Source organism: Lampetra planeri, chromosome 13, assembly GCF_965212315.1.
Source record: "Lampetra planeri chromosome 13, kcLamPlan1.2.h2, whole genome shotgun sequence".
Classification (NCBI taxonomy): domain Eukaryota; kingdom Metazoa; phylum Chordata; class Hyperoartia; order Petromyzontiformes; family Petromyzontidae; genus Lampetra; species Lampetra planeri.
Genome location: NC_136119.1, coordinates 11,093,140 through 11,114,312, shown reverse-complemented (window position 1 = coordinate 11,114,312; position 21,173 = coordinate 11,093,140). Strand labels below are relative to the sequence as shown.

At 46.4% G+C, this 21,173-nt stretch overlaps 1 protein-coding gene across 3 annotated transcripts in view; it reads left to right on the top strand.

Annotated features, from left to right (window-relative positions):
• Positions 1–21,173, top strand: part of NEO1 (neogenin 1) — a 171,215-nt gene that overhangs the window by 59,104 nt on the left and 90,938 nt on the right. For all 3 annotated transcript variants that reach the window (XM_078600157.1, XM_078600158.1, XM_078600156.1), the window contains exons 3-5: positions 8,334–8,612; positions 14,313–14,463; positions 20,472–20,608. In XM_078600157.1, the coding sequence (XP_078456283.1) occupies positions 8,334–8,612; positions 14,313–14,463; positions 20,472–20,608 (567 nt within the window). The remainder of the gene's footprint in view (positions 1–8,333; positions 8,613–14,312; positions 14,464–20,471; positions 20,609–21,173) is intronic.

Here is a 21,173-nt window from a genome sequence, read left to right as displayed (position 1 = left end):
CATGCATGCTCTATCTCGATACACTTTTTTTGTTTAAATCTCACTTTAAATGTAAATTATTCAATGGGGAAAAAAAACATTTCAAAAGTAGGGAAATCCAAGCTGCTTATCATCACATTCAAGGAACGTTTCTATTTTAAAGTTGTCAACACTGCATGTAGACTCTTCGATAATAAGACGAAGCTTCAGTGATGGTACAATGAAAAGTAATTGGAGACTTGCTGGGCTTTAATTGCCATTGTTTTGACCGTGGTGAATATCATTATCACACTCTATTCCATTTATAGAGAGAAATTCCACGATGCTGCCGTGGCGTATGTGTGTTGAACTTCTTTCGCACCGTACGTAGCCAACCGTGCTAATCGGAGGTGCGTCGGAAGGACAACAAACTAAACACAAAAAGCAGTTCTAAATTAAAAAAAATTCAATCTAGATTTAAAAGTGCAAAGGTCCATTGGCTTCCTAATATCGGAAAGGAAGACCGTTCGAGTCGGCCGCAGAAGCGCATCTGAAAGCGGTCACCGTCTTTGTTCGATGGCCAGCCTAAAACTGCTGCTGCGAGGATGACCGGAGGTTGCTTGATGGTTTATGCTCCTTGATGAGATCAGCAAAAGTATTGTGGTTCATTTGTGGTTCGAGTTCCTGACTCGGCCGTTGAAACAATGGGGCAAGCTTGTCAAATGTCCTTCCTCTGTTCCCCCACCAATACAAATGGGTTCACCGCAGTTTAGCCGATCGGAAGGTCACGTGTGATGGGTAAAGTCTGGGTGAAGTGTGGATTAGGCCAAATACCCTCTGGAGGGTCTCTCTTGAGCTCGTTCAAGTGGGGAGACACTTCTCCTGCCAGCATTGGTACGGGCAAGCAATTGCAGCGCTGCATTTTAACTTTTAGAGACACGTTTCAGCTTGGAGGAATCTTGAGGCAGTACTGCCTGAAGTTGTACGACTACTTCAGGCGGGACTGAAGTTGTAAAGCAGAGGCGTGCGCCACGGCTATCCCATAAGGGTAGCTTGAAAGATAATTACTCGGGCATCGAGCCGTGCAAACCTACATCAATACAGAGGCACACGTGTTTTTTATTAAAGCAATGGAATCCAATTGATTTGCAATCATAACCAGAAATGAAGACAATGGTGCTGGATTCTGTTCATGGTTGTTCACCCTGAAAGGTCCCCAGTCTAAATTATTTTGCGGGAGGGTCCTGCCCTGTTTTAAGGGGGGGGGGGGGGGGTGTTGCTACATTGTAATCCACATTTTAGAAATTTAGCAGGCACATTTTTTTTAAAGCATTATGTTGTTTGGCCAATACCGGTTACTTTGCTCGATTTAACTTTGTTTTAAGCTATGGGAGGACACCAGAGAGCTGGAAACCCATGCAGAATAGTAGGAGATCGCATAGAAAGTCCACTTATAAAGTCCACATAGAAAGGGCACGCAGGTCGGGAAGATAACTCGGGCTCTCCTCGCTGTGGGGCACAAGTGTGGCCACTGCGCCAGCCTGCCGCCCTGCTCACGTGACTCTCCAATGCAGCTGTCACAAAGAATTGATGCAGAGGACAGACTATCAGTGGCCGGACCTTGTTATTTGCCACAATAGTCCAAATTGCCATGCCTTATAATTAATTAACAGATATGCATAAAGCGAGGCTTAATATTCTGTGTACTGCAGCTGGCTATTGGGGTCAGAACATGATTATAGCGTCTTGTTGCGAGAGGGTGTATTCCTCAGGCAGGTGCTGAATTTCAATGCATTACCACTCTCAGCAGTTCAGGCTGCCGTCCCGCCATCAATCACAGGCCCGCAGAGCAGGCAAAATTCATTTTGCTCGCATTTTCTCTACAAGCTGATAGGATTTGCTCTTCGAAGGTCGGCCAACCGTGGAATGATGAACTGATGACTTTGCCCGCAGCCCACACTTGCCTAAAGTTCAGCTGCAGCGCTGGGAGTTTGGCCAGTGATGCAGACCTCGCCGACAGCGGAGCTCCATCGCAATCCACAAGATTTCACCGTTCACTTGCTCTCATATTGCAACGCGCTCAATTTTTGGTGGGCACAGGTTCCGTTGTAATTACCTTCATTTTCACGTTCCCCCAATTAGTGCGCTTTGTTCGCTTGTGAAATTAAGCGATGATTAAGACTGCACCTGTCTTTAACGGTGTGCGCTCGCACACGTTTTTTTGTGTTAAACTCAGGCCGGTGGAAACTCTTGTTTGGATTGGGGCCCCAATGAGAGCTCCGCCCCCCACCCCCCACCGGCGGTGATGCAGGATGGATGTCAGACGGCGAATATGAAATCGTCCGCAGCATAAAACAATTGCTCAGAATGCCATTCTGTATCAATCACGCCGCCGGATCCTTTGCGTTCATTTTTCATGCCGTCGTTTAATAACATCTTCCGTGCGCTGTGCGTCACGTGCAATGAAGCTGTGAAGCTGGCCCTTAAGCGATGCTCGCTTTGTAAATGAGCATATCAATCTTCCTCGTCTTCATCTCTACGCTCCTCTCCAAGCACACGGGGTTCAAGAAAAGCGCTGTAAATCAGCGCTTCCAAAAAAAAACCTGGTCCTTAGCCATCCACCCCAGTCCACATTCACACGTTTTACCCATTAACATCGCCGCAGGTGAAGAGCGCCTTAGCTTCGTTTACATTTGAACGGACACTGTCGGTAAACACGACAAACTAACTCTGGAGAGGCATTTGGAACGGAGCGTGGGAGGTTTAAATAACGTCATCGCCTACTCTTAATTTGACAACCTTTATCCTGTTGTTGAAAACTTTGGAACATGATTACAGAAGTATGGAGGCAGGGTAGCACACGTCACGAAGCAATACACGAAAATAAAATTCCCTTTTGAAAAGGTAAACATTTAAAATTTGTGTCGTACACCCTCCTCCACTCGACACAGACAATCGCTGGACTGTTGATTACTGCTTTGAGCACCCCAGTAGGTTGGAGAGGAATGCACAACACAGAACAATTAAACCCATTCGTTCGACATGGGACATCTCCTTTGCAAGGGTGTCCGTGGTGTTGAATGATGCATGTATACCACTTGCCACCTGCGTTCCCCTTCTTCAATGTTAGTGCTGTGTTTTGGGTTCTTGAATAAAAAAAAAGCCACGTATAGCAAATATGTGATGACGTACATACGCACATTTTACATCTGTAACTTATACGGTATGCATTCATGCAGTCAAAATGTGGTACCCGTTTTATATTTACAATTACACGTACGTAGACTGTTATTTTAGTCTTTTATATTGATTGGTTGAAGAAGATGTTGAACAAATGCTTCCATTGAACATGTGGAAAGATGGATAAAAAAACCAATCCTTCTTTTAAGCCTGGTTATTATGCTAGGCCAGGATGTATTCGCAATTGTTCATTATAGATCGTATCATTACAAGCAACCTTTGCTTCCTCATTGCTGACACAATAGAGGCAGTGATTTTAGTTTGAGTCAACCCTAAGCGAGGTCTGTGCTAAGTTCAGAGAAAAAAATAAATCAATGAAGGCCTTAGCATAGGACCCAGTCTGAAATCCATGAGGTGCAAAGTTCTTGAAAAATATTCGCAGACCAAACAGTGATGCTGTATTAATCACCCTCAATTTTTTACCGGTGGAACAAACTTTGTAAAGTCGTAATAATGATCCAGTAATTAATGGGCCTTTGTTCATCTGCTACTAGATCTTAACCAAGGCCAGGTAACACAATCAGGTCACTAGGTTCAAAGCACAGCAGGTGAACCACTGCTTTGCAGCTCCCGAGTAAGTCATTACTATGATTGTGAGGGTACAACAATATCTTCTTGGTTCTTTTGGTAAAGTCACGTAGAAGGGAAGTAATACAAAATAAAAATAAAACATAATAAAATAATTCTCACGACGTTTCGGCCACAACGCAAGCAGCCGTCCTCAGGTGAAGACCAGGTCTGTCGGGGAGACAGCGTCTGAATGAAACACCACCACGCTTGGAGCGTATATTTAAGCTGGGATGGAAGAGGGGAAGGGCGCCTTGACAACATAATTTGACTATCAAGAGGAATTTTATTTTATTATGTTTTATTTGTATTCTTTAATTACTTCCCTTCTACGTGACTTTACCGAAAGAACCAAGAAGATGAATCCCTGCAGTCACGAAAGCTTTAAATCGAAAGGTACAACAATAATTACTTCATAGCCAGCAATGCAAAAGGATATTTCATTTTACAGCTAGTAAAATATCGAAAATGAATTTCGTTACATCGAGGGTGTTTTTGTTGTTGTCGCTCCTGCCGTAGAACCCTCGACAAACGAACACAATGTTGGAAGTCCTGATCACATTTTGGCTCCTCCAGCAAGACGATGATGAAATGAGTACAACCTTGTAGAACGTTGGCGGACGTTGTCCTATGGACAGACACACAATAGGAATGGGGAATTTCCAAAACTGGACGAGGGCCATCAACACTATCTATTAAAACAAAGAATAATATAAATTCTCCTTTGAAACGTTGCCTTTGATGGGTTATGTAAAGCCCATTATCTCTTTGGGTATTTGTTTTGTAAGTGTAATTATCAGCCTCGATCTGCTGTGAAGGAGAGCCATAGCCTGAAATGCCACTAATTATATACCTTTTTTGCTGTTTAACAACCGTGTTATTGACGAATGTACAGAGTTTGATTGCTTGTAATTTGTGCTTATTGTGTCACTGCCAATGCAGTATCATCAAAAATTTTTTCCAATAAAAGTTGGTTAAATGTGAGAGGTAGATAGATCTTCTTGGTTCTTTCGGTAAAGTCACGTAGAATGGAAACAATGAAGTAATAAAAAGGAAGCATAATTAAATAATTATTTTATTATTTTATTATGTTTTATAAATATTTTATGTTTTATTTGTATTATTTTATTATTTCCATTCTACGGTTCTTTACCGAAAGAACCAAGAAGATGAATCCCTGCAGTCACGAACGCTTTAAATCGAAATTTAGGTAGATAGATGTTATTTATTTCAGCAGGAAGGGTCCAACGAGTTGCTCGGCTTCATTCCATTGGCGTCATGTGATGGTACAGACCTTACACTTACAGACTTTAGTTACACAAGCATGGTTACATATTGGTCGCGATACAAAACAGAGAGCATCAGTACACACTTCATTGCAAAGTTGATTGAACCAGTAGACACTGATGTGCATGGCTGCGAATGAAACTCGCCGGAGAGTGGTGGCATTGTCACAGTGTTTCAGCCACATTGCAGCCGCTCCCTTCGCTCGCTCGCACGCGAGCACGCACACACACCCCCACATTAAAGTGTCTTTCATATGCGTTAGAGACTCTCTTAATGGGTGAAAGCTCTGTGGGTATGATGGCATTGGAATGTCGTCTCAGATACGCCTTTATTGTCAGATCGTAGACATGGCTTTTCATCCGACTGGACTCCATGCGCTGACTGTATGTTTTACACTCGCCTAACCTCTAAACGCAGGGCGCAAAAAAAACACAATGATGCTTGCAAAACCTAGGTCCTTTATTCAAGTACCTGAAAGAATAACACGAGGGAAGCTCAGACTTTGATCACCCGTGCCTAAAGTGGAAGCTCCTCGCCGTTTAAAACTGCCAGGGCATATGCACCACGCGATTCCCGGCGGCGCATTATGCCCCACGGTGTAGAACGTGACCCACGGTGTAGAACGTGACCCACGGTGTAGAACGTGACCCACGGTGTAGAACGTGACCCACGGTGTAGAACGTGACCCACGGTGTAGAACGTGACCCACGGTGTAGAACGTGACCCACGGTGTAGAACGTGACCTACGTATAGAACGTGACCTACGGTGTAGAACGTGACCCACGGTGTAGAACGTGACCCACGTGTAGAACGTGACCCACGTGTAGAACGTGACCCACGGTGTAGAACGTGACCTATGGTGCATGACGTGCTGCTGGATTCTAATGCCACAGCTGAGGTTGTTTAAACTCACACATATCCACCCCATCTCAAACTCTGGTGTTTTTTGTTGTTGTTGCTAAAGCTATGCTTTATTTCGAAATGACTGTTTAATATGGCTATGCGGCCAGGCATTAAAAATATGTTTATATTGTCATTTAATCGAATAGTTTTTTTGTTGCAATGTTAACGAAAAAAAGAAAATGCCCGTGTGTTTTTGGAGATTGTTGCTTTTCATCTTTCTTATTTTGAGCGGACACTTTAATGGCTTCAATCGTTTGCGTACATTGTAAGGGGGAAAACAACATTCTTAAAGGTAGCATTTTCATTATAAACCAGAAAACCCTTCCAACTAACCTTCATCCTTGGGAGGCTGAAAAGGTCTGTAGTCGTGTCAACACTTTCTATCGGGGCGTGTCATCTTGGATGCCCTCTTACTTGCACTGGGAAACAAAACTGCTCATTTACGTTCGTGGCACGGTAACCCGACCGGCTTGCGGCCGAGAGAAGCGGCGGCTTATTTTGAAAGCCCACCGCTTGTTTACGACGCGGCGAGCCATGGAAACTTTTGCCCGTCTCGTCTCGGCAGACGTAGCTGCCCTTTGTTAGATGACGCAGTCTCGGCGAGGAGACCCGCGGGGCGATTGCGGTGAGGTTGGGTGGTGCGTCTTCGTCTTCGTCACCGCAGCGGCGCAGGCTCGGGCACGCAACAAGTCCGAGGGGTTTTACGGGCCCACTGGGGCAGGACGGGACACGGAATTGGTTTACGACTCTCTGCCCGTGCAATTATATAACTATTTAAAATCACAAAGAAACCCTTCTCCGCTCAAACTTGCTTGAGAGAGTGCTCGCATCGTTTGGTTGACCTGAGCCAGCAGCGTGGATTCCCGCACTCTCACGGTGGGAGCCCTGATATTGTCTGATCTTGAAAGCTAAGGAGAGTTAATCCTGGATAATGCTTGGATGAGCGACCATCATGCATAACGCTGGTTGCTATTGGCTGCTGTGGGGCTACGCTGTACGCAGCCGATGGAACTATCTAAAAATGCATTGTTGTCCTGTACTGTGCTTCCATGTATATGCTGCCCACTTTCACCAACCTGCTCTGACCAGAATGTGGAGTTTGGTCAAATAACCACCAATACCTTTACGGTGGGTATTGACAAAAAGGATGGATATCTACAGGGTGGGAGCTATTTTAAGACCATGGAGGGTTGATGTTTTGAGTTTATGATCTTCCAATTATGAGCAATTATGAGTTCTGGCACCGGATAATTTAACAGCTTTAATAATGCATAACTGCAATGTGGAAAAATATTACATGCCACGCGTTTGCCACTTGGATAATATATGACGACAACATAGATCCACGGTGATTATGCTGTCGATGGGTTGTTGGTGAGTGGAGTGCTGGTATAGAGCTTATCCCAACTTCCACTGTAAAATTTCAAGTCTCATATGAACATATTTTTATATGCGTAGGCGTATATACACAGCTGTCGATGTCGCTGTTTGCTGATATGAATGCATCGTGTTTACTCGAGGCGTGCACACGCACACCGCACACACGTGACCCCACACAAGCATATGCGAAGGCGAGTGCGCCGCGGTTTTGCCTGGCAGGCTGCAGGAAAAAGTGCTGTTGTCCAGCACTTCTTAAGACTGGCACCGTGCTGTGGCCGGACTCAGAGCCGTCCCTGGGGTACAGGGCGAATCGGGGTGATTGCCCCGGACCCCGCGCTTTGGGGGAGGCTCCGCGCTTTGACGTCACCGTGTCAGAAATAATACTTTTGGTTGAGTTTGAAGGTGTCGGTGGCCAGCACGGCGTGATTTGTCCCAGGCCCCGCACCCCCCTATGGACGGCTACTGCTGATGCTCTAAAAGTATACCACGTATCCGATTTGAGGATGCATTGACTCAGTAGAGGTCTAGGAAGTGGACGGATACAATGTGCCACTGATGTGGCACCCAGGAGCACTGAGTTCGCGCTTTTGTCCGCAGAGTGTCTGTGCTCGTACGGTTTGTGCTTTGTGCCGGGCTCTCGTTCAAAAAGTGAAAGACACATCTACGAGAGAGAACCAGGGTAACCCGTGCAGAGTAGGGGGAGAACATAACAAACTCGACACAGAAAGGCGCCCCGACTCAGCAATCGAACCCAGACCTGGCCACGAGCCTCGGGCGTTACCACCGCACTGCCACCACCCTGCAGCCCCCAACGGTCAAGTGCCCTTGCCTTGTCGTGTTCAGTTTGTTGTCCTTCCCCGCACTTCCAATTAGCACGGCTGGCCACGTGCGGTGCGAAATAACAAGTTCTCGACATACGCACACACAGCACAGTCAATCCGTTGTCGTTGTCCCACTCCCAACCCCTGGCGCTGCCGCTGCCGCCCTCGCGACCGCAGGAGTTCCCCGCGTCACGGTGCAGCCCGAGCCGGTGTCGGCGCACGTGGGCGACGCCGCTGTCCTCTCCTGCGAGGTCGGGGGCGAGCCGATGCCCGGCGTGCGGTGGCAGAAGGACCGGGCGAACCTGACGCTCGACGGGCGCCGGCTGGCGCTTCTGGCCGGCGGGGCGCTGCTGGTGGAGCACGTGGAGGCAGGCGACGCCGGCGTTTACCGCTGCGTGGCCGAAAACATCGCCAGCTCGCGGGCCAGCGACGAGGCCGAACTCGAGGTCCTAGCCGGTACGTCGCCCACCGACCCCCCCCCCCAGCGTTGTCGTCGTTCCAGATGCCTAAGCCCAAGGCCTGCTGTGTTTGTGCCGCTTATGGTAAAGATAAAAGGCAAAGGTGCGGCCCTGAAATGTCTCGCTCACGCCACTGCTGGCGGGAAAGGGCCTCCACTCGAGCGAGCTCTAGTGAAGGCCTCTAGAGAGTATTTTTGCCTACTCTTCCACGCTGGTCAGACGTCTTGTAAGGGGTGGTAGTACCCTAAGTTTATCCTGCCATACGCAGCCTGCCAGTCGACTAACTGTGGTGTACGGGTTTGTACTGCGGGGTCCACAGAGACGCTGGGGATTTAAGAAACCCGGCCATTGTTTCAACTGCCGTGCCGGGTAGATGGAATCAAACCACTAACCTGTGGGATTGCAAGTCCAGTGTGCTAACTAATCATGACACCACGGCATACTCCCCCCCCCCCCCCCCGCTGCTGACCACGGAGGTGGTATCATCTATGTCAGGGGTGCCGCCGCTAACAATGTTTTCTATTCTTGCGTCCGTACGGCAAGAATAGAAACGTAGGAATAGAAACGCTGTGACCTTCGCATGGAAAGCACGGGCGAGTGTGGCATTCCATGAACCGGGACACAAATTGGGACATTTCATGGGAAGGAGAGTCTCCCGCATTATCGGAGGGGAGGAGACCTACATGCAAACACATTTCCTGGAATGACAGCTGCAAACTGACAAATACCAGGAGTTTCAATGTCCTGGGAAGATTTACATATTTCCCAGAAGATCTACTTCTGATCAAACCTAGTGTCGTGCACTCCGATTGGCACCTCCGATTAGCACGCTTGGCTACGTATGGCGCGAAAGATGTTCAACATACGCACATTCATTTTCATTTTGTTCAGTTTCATTTATTTGGTATAGCCCTGTGAGCCATTCGGCTCTTGAATCGGGTGCAACCGCAACAAACAAAAACATGGACATGAAACATCTTACATACGTCCTGTGAGTGCAAAGGGGCGTGCCTGCAAGTTGCCCGAGCGTGGGCGACCGGCTCTCATTATTTGTGGGTGTTCTCCAGGGTTTCCAGTTTTTTTTTTTTTGCCCCTGTCACGCATCTGAGACGCTCAAATTTGGGATAAACAAATTGAGGGCCACATCGCAAATGCCTGCTACGGGAAGATAACATTGAGGTGAGCGCTGCCACTTTGAATGGACACTGAAATTTGGAGACACTGACTTTTTTCAAAATCGTCTTCTTATGATTGAAACCAGTTCACTTTGGTCACTATCATTAAGTGGCAGAACAAGAGGAGGGGGGGGGGGGTCATAATCTAATTGTATGCAGATAATGTTTATAGGTTTGTGATGACTGAGGCAGAAATTACTGTCTTGGAGACTTCCAGTGTCAAGTGTAGCAGATTAAATTGCTTGTATAACACACACACCAATAATCTGCATGCATCTTGCGATAATTCAAATAACAATGGGCAACCCAATATCACCATCGCAGAAAACAATCTCGAGCATCCACTTCTGTATTGACACTTTACCGTGGTACTTTCACCTCAGCTATCCCTGTTTTATTCCAATCCAACTCGCATACCACATGTTCTCTTATTTGATTACTTTGCCATTTCTCCTTGGCTGTCTTCTCCCTCTGTGCTGTCAGTCTGTCACTGAAGTTGTCTCTTACTTGTCATCATGTCTAATTACATTTCTTGTCCAGGCCCAACGTGGTCATTCATAACAGTGAGTGAGATGTCTGTTGTCTCCTCATAATATTATGGTTACTTTTTTTTCCTCAATCAATAATTTGTACGTCTTTAGCTCTTGTGGTATTTTAGACAAGCATTTGTATACATTCTAACACACATCCTCCTGTACAAAGTAGTAGCGTAAACCTTGAAAGTCCCCCGGGTGTAGTAATTGCCGTGCAACAAAGCGGATGTTCACACGTTGTTAGTTATTCCATCGGCAGCTGTTGTGTGGTGGGGTAAAGTGTGGTTGCTCCCACCCCGTTCGAGGTGTTTGGCCAGGGTGGAAGAGTAGGCCCATTGTCCTCTAGAACAGGTGTCCCCAACCCCTGGGTCGCGGACTGGTACCGGACCACGGCCTGTTAGGAACCGGGCCGCACAGCAGGAGGCGAGCGGCGAGTCCGCGCGTGGCTCGCCCCCATCGTTTTATTCACCACTTGCACCCGCGCCTCTTTCCCGCACTGCGCACTTGTCTCAGTCACAGTTTTGGTGAGCCCACGAGCTGCTAACCCCTAGTAGCTAAAACGAGTAAAAAACAAACGTCACTGGAGAGCTTCTTTGAAAAGGGGGAATGACCCAATGATGACCCCCCCCCACCCCCCCCGGTCCGTGAATAAATGTCTTCCACGAAACCGGTCCCTGGTGCCAAAAAGGTTGGGGACCGCTGCTCTAGAACGTCTCTCGACAGCTGCCTATAGTGGAAGTTCTTCTGATAGCAGTGGTATGAGCACGCAATTGCAGGGCTGCGCCTTCACCTTCGCAAGACTGATGCTCATCGCACGCCACCGTCTCAGAATGTTTACAATCGCACGAGTGCGAGTGTGGTGCATCTTGCGCAACTTCCCATCATTGGACCGTTAACACGCGGCAACCCGCGCCTTCGTGGGTGCGTCGCCAGCGTGAGAACACCGACGCGCTAATCCCGCGTTCGCATTCTTTGTAACTCCCCGAGTCGTCTTTAAAGTTTTTTTGAGAAACGCACCTGTCGGACCGTTTTGTTTAATTTCATCTCAAAGCCCGCGTCATACAATTTACATTTTAATTATGCATTTCCCATTGCCGAGGAGTCTCGGGGGATCGTACACCGCTGCTGGGTGATTTTGTCACCGTTGAGTTTGTGGGGGAAGACACAGCGGCATATTCTCTCCTGGTCTTCTCGTGGCTCTCCTCCCCTCCCTGCATCGGGCAGAATAATTTGTCTCAAATGCGCCGTTCCGCAGGAAAATGTATCAGGCAGCCGTGGCATTACACTGTGATTCCCTCCACCTGCGTGCGTATTGTTCAGTTAATCAGCGCTCCACGTGTGCGTATAGGCCAGGGGAATGGCGTAGTGGTACCCGAGTTCGATTCCTACTCACGGCCGCTCATATCCGAACTGGTCCTAGGCCTCTCCTAGGTCCACTCTGCTTTCATTGAGTCTCCGGCGCAGTGCGTAAACATCGGCACTGGAAAGACAAAGGTGGTCGGGCGTGGGCATGGCCACCCCGACCCCCTCGTGCACTGTGCCCACCTTCACATGTGTTCGCTAAAAGCACTTGCCCGATCTGCGTGTGTAGCCTGTACGGGGAACCTTTGTCTCTCTCTTGGAGCAGTGGCACAATGGTGATTGCACTGCAGAAGAAACTGGCAATATGAATTAAATTCCAGGCCATGGATAACATCAGTGTCGAGTGGTATTTTACCTGTCACCAGTGCTATGTTGTTCAACTTCGTTTTTAATGATCACTCCGTGCAATGTGTGAACAGCAGCACTGGGGAAGACAAAGGCAGCCAGGCGTAGTGCCTGTCTCACCGTCTACACAGGCATTAATAGATCATCTCTGGCCTCACTCGCCCATGCAGTCTTTAAGAGTAAACAAGGGGTCATTATCTTTGTGTGTGTGCAATTGAGTGTGGTGTTGGTCACATGACCCATTCATGTGCAATGCCACGTTTGATGGGTGCTAGCTAATGGCACTTGCCCCAGCAAGGCTAAAGAGGAGGGAACTTTTTCTTCTTGGTTCTTTCGGTAAAGTCACGTAGAAGGGAAATAATAAAATAATAAAAAGAAAATATAATAATTAAATAATTCTCACGACGTTTCGGCCACAACGCAAGCAGCCATCCTCAGGTGAAGACCAGGTCTGTCGGGGAGACAGCGTCTGAATGACGCTGTCTCCCCGACAGACCTTCACCTGAGGACGGCTGCTTGCGTTGTGGCCGAAACGTCGTGAGAATTATTTTATTATTATGTTTTATTATTATTATTGTATTATTTCCCTTCTACGTGACTTTACCGAAAGAACCAAGAAGATGAATCCCTGCAGTCACGAAAGCTTTACATCGAAATTTAGGAGGGAACTTTGTTTTGCGTGCGTAAGCGTCGTGGTTAGCACACTGCTCTGGTCTCTTGGCAACTCAATGCAATTCCTGGCTAATGGACGTGGTGGGCTGAGCCTCGCCTAGGTCAACTCAGCCTAATATGAGCACCTTGTGCAGTGCATGGTGCCAAATACATCACCCCCACGTGTACCCTGCTGGCCTTAATAGGAACTCACTAACAGCACTTGACTTGATGGTTTATTTTGCGTAAATGTACAGCCAGGGGAACTCATGAATAACAAAGCGTCGTCACGATTATTGCCGCCTGGCTTTCATCCCGCCTGTTTGCTGTGCTTAAAAACACACGTGTTTTAAAGATAAAAGTGTGTTTACATTACCATCGTTTTTAAATCCCTGTAGCAACTATGTCTTTTTTCTCCTTCTTCGGAAAAAACCCCTTAATCTATCATTCATGACAAATTCCAGAGAGCATTGAATAAAACAACACATTGACATGTTTTCACGACGACGTACCAAGCACATGCAGAGCAGACTTGCGGAAGCACGTGACTTGGTACTTAACAAGCGATTGGGCAGTTACACCAACGCTGGGAGCTTGTGTTGGACATGAATCATTCTGCGTAGCATGGCCAAACTTAAATCCAGGACACTGCTTGAATTTGGAATTGCCTCCTATCGTCTCGTTTCCCAAGTTCTTATAGCATTGCTTGTTTGAAGAGTTACGTTAACGCTTACCTTTTACGCCTTCATGAGCGCTGTTTGTTACTGGCTGCTTGGCATTTTTGGGCCTTAATGCCCCTGTTCAGCAAGCGTGAAAGACTTGCCCACTTAGTGTTTAATTGTAGCAACAGATACATGAAGTGGTAGATGTCCTGCATCGATTCATATGAAAGGAATGAAGTACAACATCATTGTGGGCATGATCATAGCAGTACAGTAGCACCGGCTAACTATACCGTTGATTCCTCATCATGGGTAAACTTAGTACACAATTGTTTTTCAAATAATACTGGTGATGATGATGGTGGTGGTGGTGGTAATGTGGTGTTGGATTATAGGATTATCTGGTCCGGTGGCTCAGCTGTAGAGTGAGCATTTCACAATTTGAAGGGTTGTGACTTTAAATCCTGAATGGAGGTTTACGTGGCTCATCATCGCTCTGGAATCATTTACAATTGGCACCAATTTGTGGAGGAAGTCAACGGCAGTTATCCTATTGGCATTCGACTCACCGTAGAAATGGGAACTTCCCATCACTGCCTACTACGGTACCTAGGAAGGCCCCTCATGAACCTGGAAACTGCCGGCTAAAAAGGCTCTCGGCACCCCAGGCCTGGTTGCTACCAAGTTGCATGACACGACATGGACAGATTGTTTTATGACGTGACATGTGACCGCATCTGGTGATGGTGTCCCCTGGAAATCACTGTTGAGGAAGGCGACGGAAGACCGCTCCCAGCGAATGCTATTGCAGGTTTACAGCTCAACATAAAAAACTCCGTATGCACTCAGCCAGGCGGGGGAGAGAGGGGGTGACGACGCTCCCACGGTGGCTTCGGCGGTTGCCTGTGTCGCTCGTGACGTGGGGAACCCTCGTGAAATGTCGCTGTGCGCGTGTGTGTGCGGCGTGCAGAGTCGAGCGTCCCGCGGAAGCCCGTGTTTCTGCGCCACGCCAGCGACGTGACGGTGCGGGCGGGATCGGGCGCCACCCTGGACTGCGCCGTCAGCGGCCACCCGCGTCCCAGCTTGCGCTGGCTCAAGGAAGGTCACCCCGTCCGGGAAAGGTAGCAAGCGCGCTCCTCGGAGCCACGCCGTCTCGCGGTTCGCCGATCGCGGTGCACGCGTGATAGTGGCCCGAGGGGGGGGGGGGGCGGGGCGGTGGTTATGAGTGCGTGACTCGCAATAAAGTCCCGGCTGAGGTTTGGCTTGCTCTGTCATCCCTGCTCGGCAGTTTTTTTTTAATGAGTGGCCCTTTCTCGAGAGTTGACAGAGGTTGTCTTGTCCACTTGGCGCCACGGTGGCTAGGAGATGTTTACTCCCTCGCCTGGTATACAGGAAGCCGTGGGCTTGATCCCGACCCTGACGACTGTATATTTGGACTTTGGTCTCTCTCTCCCAGTGGCCGTGTGGATTTTTCTCTGGGTCCTCCAGTTGTTCCCTCCACATTAAGAATCAACATGTTTTTAGAGCGTTTGGCTGCTATAAATTTCCACGTGATAAGCCACATCGTTGAGCTATCATTTGTGGTGGCCAGGTCGCTTCTGAAATAGAGCTATGTATCTCAGTGGGCCTTAGCCGGTAAAATAAAAATAGTTTAGTTTAGACTGGTAACACGAATGTTTGTTTCACAGGCGGTGCTACTGATTTCTTCCCTAATTATCGCTCACTTTGAGTGTTTCCTATATTCTCCGAAGGACGGGTTTTCTCCAGATACTCCTGTTTCCTCTACCCTGAAGAATACTCCTTCATGCAATTGGCCAAACATCCGAATGCAGCATCCTGCTGAAAAACAGTTGTGAGGCTCAGTCAGGCTTTCCTCCAATTGAACAAAGGGAATTATTTGTATTTTGTTAACAGGAAGATGCTTTGACATGTTGACTTTATTCATTAATATGCTTGCTTACATCTTCATTTGCATTCTAATTAGATGTAATTAACAGCTGACAATTCGTTTTAAGTGTTTAGTTTTACTCTGCTGAAAATCGTATTTGCGCCACAGAGCGTGTAATGCATGGCGCTTGGCTATTACATTGGGCTGCTTATGCAAGTGGAAACCAATGCAGGGGTTGTGATGTGTTACAAATGCCACGAGGATACACCGATTCAGAAGGTGGTTAAATGACACTTTATTCTGGCAATTGCACAAACCTAGTGGATATCAATCTTGATTTGAAGCTTTCGTGGCTGCAGCAATCCATACTCTTTGGTACTTTCGGTAAAGTCACGTGGGTAGAAAAATAAATGATAAATCACGACGTTTCGATCGCAACACGAGCAATCGTCGTCAGGTGGAAAGATCCCGCAGTAGAACTGAATATCATTTGTTCGTATCAATTACTGTACACATGATTAATGAGGCAACAGATTCCAACATTTGCATCCTTTGTTGACGCCTGCTAAAACCCAACAATACGTTTTTATTTTATTCACAAAGGCAGTTGCTGCGATTGATGAATCTCACAGGAAACAGAGAAGTGTACATCGCACTGTCGAATTCGAGCCACATATACACAGTAGCGAAAGCGAAATTACGATTGGCAAATTTGTCAAGGGGGCTTTTTCACCCCAGCTGATTTTAAAAATGACCTTAGTTGTAGACAAAACTGATTTTTTTTTCATACAGAACGCTGACGGCAGGTGCTACAAAGTGTCACTGTAATTGCGTTAAAGTGGCCTGTGGGTGACGGTGATTGGAATTGAAAAATTGTTACAGACATTGAGAAATTATTTCGTTATATTTTTTTGGGAATAAGCTATAGGTTATATTTTCACGAATGCTATACGCCCCCCACCACCACCACCAGCGTGAGCGGCTGATAACGTATTCTGGACATCCTGGCCTATCTAAAGAATCCTCAATCAATGCTGAATCTTCATAATAAAGATGTTTTGGGTAAGATCGCGTAAGTATGTGTCGGAACCCGCCACCACTCGACGCAGCCAGTAAGCTTTGTCACGTAACAAAAGGTGCCAATTAATTACTGCTTCAGCCCGCCGGTGTGTTGGAGAGTAAATACACACCATTTACAATTTGAGTATTACGACGTTTCGCTGGTAATTACATCCGGCATCATTGGCGATTTGCCAGAAACGTCGTAATACTCAAATTGTAAATGTTGTGTATTTACTCTCCAACACACTGGCCGGCTGAAATAGTAACTAATTTGCACATTTTATTCACGTGACAAATCCCTTACTGACTGTGTCGGGTGGTGGTGGCATGTTAAGATACATTTATACCTACGCGATCTAACCCAAAAAACCTAGATTATGAATCAGAATCAGAATCGGAAACGGTTTTAATCGCCATGTAAGTTTGCACAAACGAGGAATTCACTATGGCGGGACGGTGCATACATTGAACAAGTGGGAATCTTAACTTATATAAAAGGTATACACTCTAACTATACTATCGTTACAAAGTATAAGTAATACTAAAGGGCTAAAATCTTTAAAATTATGAATAATATCGATCGCAAAAACCTACGTGTTAAAATGCTCACTCTTTTTCATGCATCATCTATCTGATATGATCAAATGACCCAGAATGTGCTCAGTCCTTCCAGATCTTGGAAGCTGAGCAGCGTTGAACCTGGTTAGCTTTTGGAGGGGAAATTCGGGTATTTAATCCTTGGGCTCCGAGGTTTTATTATCATTCGGGACTGCATGGTTGAATGTAACTTCATCGTGTGTGGGTCATGCTGTTTGTGAGGCTGGCACAGTTGCTTTGTTTAACCTAAGAGTTACCACCCATATTTATTTAGAATTTACGTCATTTTATTCAGAAGCTGCTCGACTTATTTTTACAGCCGCTTGAGCCACTTTGACTGTTATTTACTTAAATTTCATGATATTTATCCTTCACCTGCTCAAACAGTTGTCTTACTTAACCAAGCACGCAGAATCCATAAAACATATTAACTAAGCATTCGGAAAACGTCTAAAAATAAGCTCCAGTGTACTGTGCATGTTATCTTAAACCTGTGGTCAAGTTGATGTTTACAATATGCCTCTTAAATTTCGATTTATTCAGACTCTGTCTTCTCGACAGACCTGTTCTTCACCTGAGGACGGCTGCTTGCGTTGTGGCCGAAACGTCGTGAGAATTATTTTATTATGTTTTATTTTTATTATTTTATTATTTCCATTCTACGTGACTTTACCGAAAGAACCAAGAAGATGAATATGCCTCTTCTTATCTGCAACTTCTTCTCCTATGAGCCACGCGAGCTATTGGGGTCTTCAAATTCTCCCATTATTCGTGGTCCTTTCAATCCTATTCATTATATCCCAGTGCAATATGGGGGCAACCAAGGGATTTGCGTGGTGTGTATTCGAGTATATAGATATTCAGTTATTTAAATGACGGGGAAATACGTTCGCCTTCATTTCTCCAAGTGTACCCGACGCACCAACTTTGGGAATGTGTCGGCAATCTATTTGTCTCGAAAGACGTGGCCGAAAAGAACTAGCTGTTGATGTACGCGTCCCGAATGACAGCACCCGCACACAAAGCACTTTAACTCCATTAGGTGAAATGAAAAGCCCGAAGCTCCGGGGGCTTGGCGAAATAAATATTGAATTATTGCATTAGCTAATGCTGTTGGGTCATGCATGCCTGCTTGGGGAATACCGAACAGAAAGTTGTCAATTTTTTTACCTCTCAACTGTCATTATTGTTCACGTATTCAAAACGCTGTTACCGCTCATGTCAACAAGGGTTAATTGCATGTGTTGATGCAATGCGAGTACTTTCCGATACACAGGTGTGCTGAACCCGTGAATGATTGGCACGTTTTGTTTACGTGACAAACCTTACCAATTAGCTGTGTCGGGTGGTTGCGGGTTTAACGACAGGGACTGATGAATCCATGCGATGAGTCGAGAGAGATACGAAGCTATCAATCCCGAACCAGGATTTTAATTTGAACCAACTGTGAATCAAGCACACTAACGAGAGCGCCATGCAGCTTGTTAATTTCTAACTTTCAATATTCTTATTCTGCTATGCCATTGCTGTGAGAACCTTCATACACCCACTCATTTGAGTGATTATAATCCCTCTTATTCAACTTCATGTCATCCAAGTTTACGTCTGGGTATATTATACCCTGTTAAAAGTGACATCTTGGTATAAAACCATCAATGAGATTAATCGTACAAAATTGAAGGCCATCTACACAATAATGTCCCCATTACTCATTTTAAAGACTCATAAATCAGTTCGTTCGCATTTTTCTCCTTTGCTTAGCACAATTTGCACATACCGTACAGCAGAGGTGGGACAAAGTCATTGTTATGCAAGTCCAAGTCGAGTCGCAAGTCATCAAATTCATGACTCGAGTCTGACTCGAGTCCAAGTCACATGACTCGAGTCCACATCTCATAGGTGGGACAAAGTCATTGTTATGCAAGTCCAAGTCGAGTCGCAAGTCATCAAATTCATGACTCGAGTCTGACTCGAGTCCAAGTCACATGACTCGAGTCCACACCTCTGCCGTACAGTATTGTAGTACTGAAATATTTACAAACGAATAAATATGGTTATGTTAATCAACGTTTACTTGATACAAGAACAGCCTTATGTCTGCGTTATTTAACACTCCATGCCTTTTGCTGCATCTTCACAGTATTATTCTTACCCCGTGTTGATACGTTTTAGTCTCTACCACAGGGGATACTCGCTAAGTATTTTCCACTGAAGATGTACGCATGCATCTTCTTGGTTCTTTCGGTAAAGTCACGTAGAAGGGAAGTAATACAATAATAAAAATAAAACATAATACAATTATTCTCACGACGTTTCGGCCACAACGCAAGTACCCGTCCTCAGGTGAAAACCAGGTCTGTCGAGGCGACAGCGTCTGAATGAAACAGCACACGCGTTTGGAGCATGTATATAAGCTGGGTTGGAAGGGGGGAAGAAAGGGGGAGCCTTGAAAAAAGAATATGCATATCAAGAGGAATTTAGCATATTTATGGGAAATGCAGGTATGGTTTTCACCTGAGGACGGCTACTTGCGTTGTGGCCGAAACGTCGTGAGAATAATTTTATTATGTTTTATTTTTATTATTTTATTACTTCCCTTCTACGTGACTTTACCGAAAGAACCAAGAAGATGAATCCCTGCAGTCACGAAAGCTTTAAATCGAAAAATGTACGTATGTAACCGTGTCCCAATCTCCCTCGTCCACACACCATCGACAGTTGCAAGGCTGGTGGTGTGGAGCGGAATCTCTTGTGCTGTGTGTTGCGACTTTGCGAAAATCCAATCACTCGCAACAAGTGGCGCTTGCAACTGTCGGGACGGAAACGTTCACATTTTAGCCTCGAGCAAAATAGGAGAGAGTGTCTGCAGCGCCGGGAAGGCAGTGCGACCGCGCACTAAAGGAACACGCTCTTGGACACCCGTCATCATCATCAGCCATTGTCTATCCACTGCTGAATGAAGGCCTCTCCACACCGCCATCTCTCCACAGTCCAGTGCCGGCTCCCATTCATCTCACTCGTGCACATGGTGGCCTGCGATGTTAACCACCTCGCCTGGAGTTCACGTGTTCGATCCCGACCCTGACGGTTCTACACTCCACATTTAGAATCAACATGCGTTTAGAGTATCCGGCTGCTGTAAATGTCCACGTGATAAGCCACTTTGTTGCGCTATGATTTGTGGCTAGATGAATTCAGAAGAAAAGCTATTGAGTTAGTCAATAGTTAATTGGTGTTCACTCCTGCACATGGACTCATCTCATCGCTCCCTCTTTCCACAGCGGTCGTCCGCTTGAACGTATTCTGTCCACTGGCTCCCGTTCCATCACCGGTCTCATCTAGCGGCCATCCACCCTGGCTGGCAATGTGTCCTGCCTGGATTCTACTCTGATTCTGTGTAAATGCCAAAGGATCAACAAGAGAGCCAAACTATAGCAAATTTACGAAAGACCTTCCGAGCAGCGGTAGGAAATACCCCAAGCTATTCTGAATGGCTCCTTTCTTTACTTTCCCGTTAGGAACACGCTCGTGCCGTGAGAGGCCTTCGTTCGCTAACAGTTCTCGTGCATTGTTTCTTTGCAGTTCCGGCAGGGTGACCATGCTGCCGAATGGACAGCTGAGGTTTTCTGAGGCCGCTGCGGAAGACTCGGGGATTTACCAGTGTGTGGTGACCGGCGAAAATGAGACCCTCAAAGCTCATGCCGAGCTCTCCGTGCAGAGTAAGGAACGCGCGCCGGTCAAATTAAGACGAACGCTTCATGTGCCACGGAACAGTTGGCCGACTGAGATTTTGGATTATTCCTTCGATGGCTCCTTTTCTGGGGCTGCTGCCTGACACGACGTGTGTGTTGTGATGTTTGCGGGGGCTAAATCGGATTAATTTCGCTTGTGCCTGTAACAGATGCGGTACATTGTTTAGAAAATGCTCAGATCAAAGGAAGGTGGTAGATGTCAAATTTCAAATACTTAATTATCCTCTTTCCAGATTTGATTGTTTATATGCATGCCACCAGCAGACTTTTGAAACTAATAATCACAGCCAATGAGTTATATTAAAATGGCTAGTGCCTCCATGCTGCATTGTGCACTGAAGAAGAACTCAAATCCATTGGTGTCACTTAGCCAACGATAGAAATACCACATTCTTATTCCAAAGAGCCAGTCTATCCACATATCAAAAAATGCTGAATTTCCATGGTACGGTATAATTTTACTAGCCCCAGAGAGACGATGCCCTAAGTTGACTCCCCCACGCTGGGATTTCAACTCTCAACCTTCTAACAG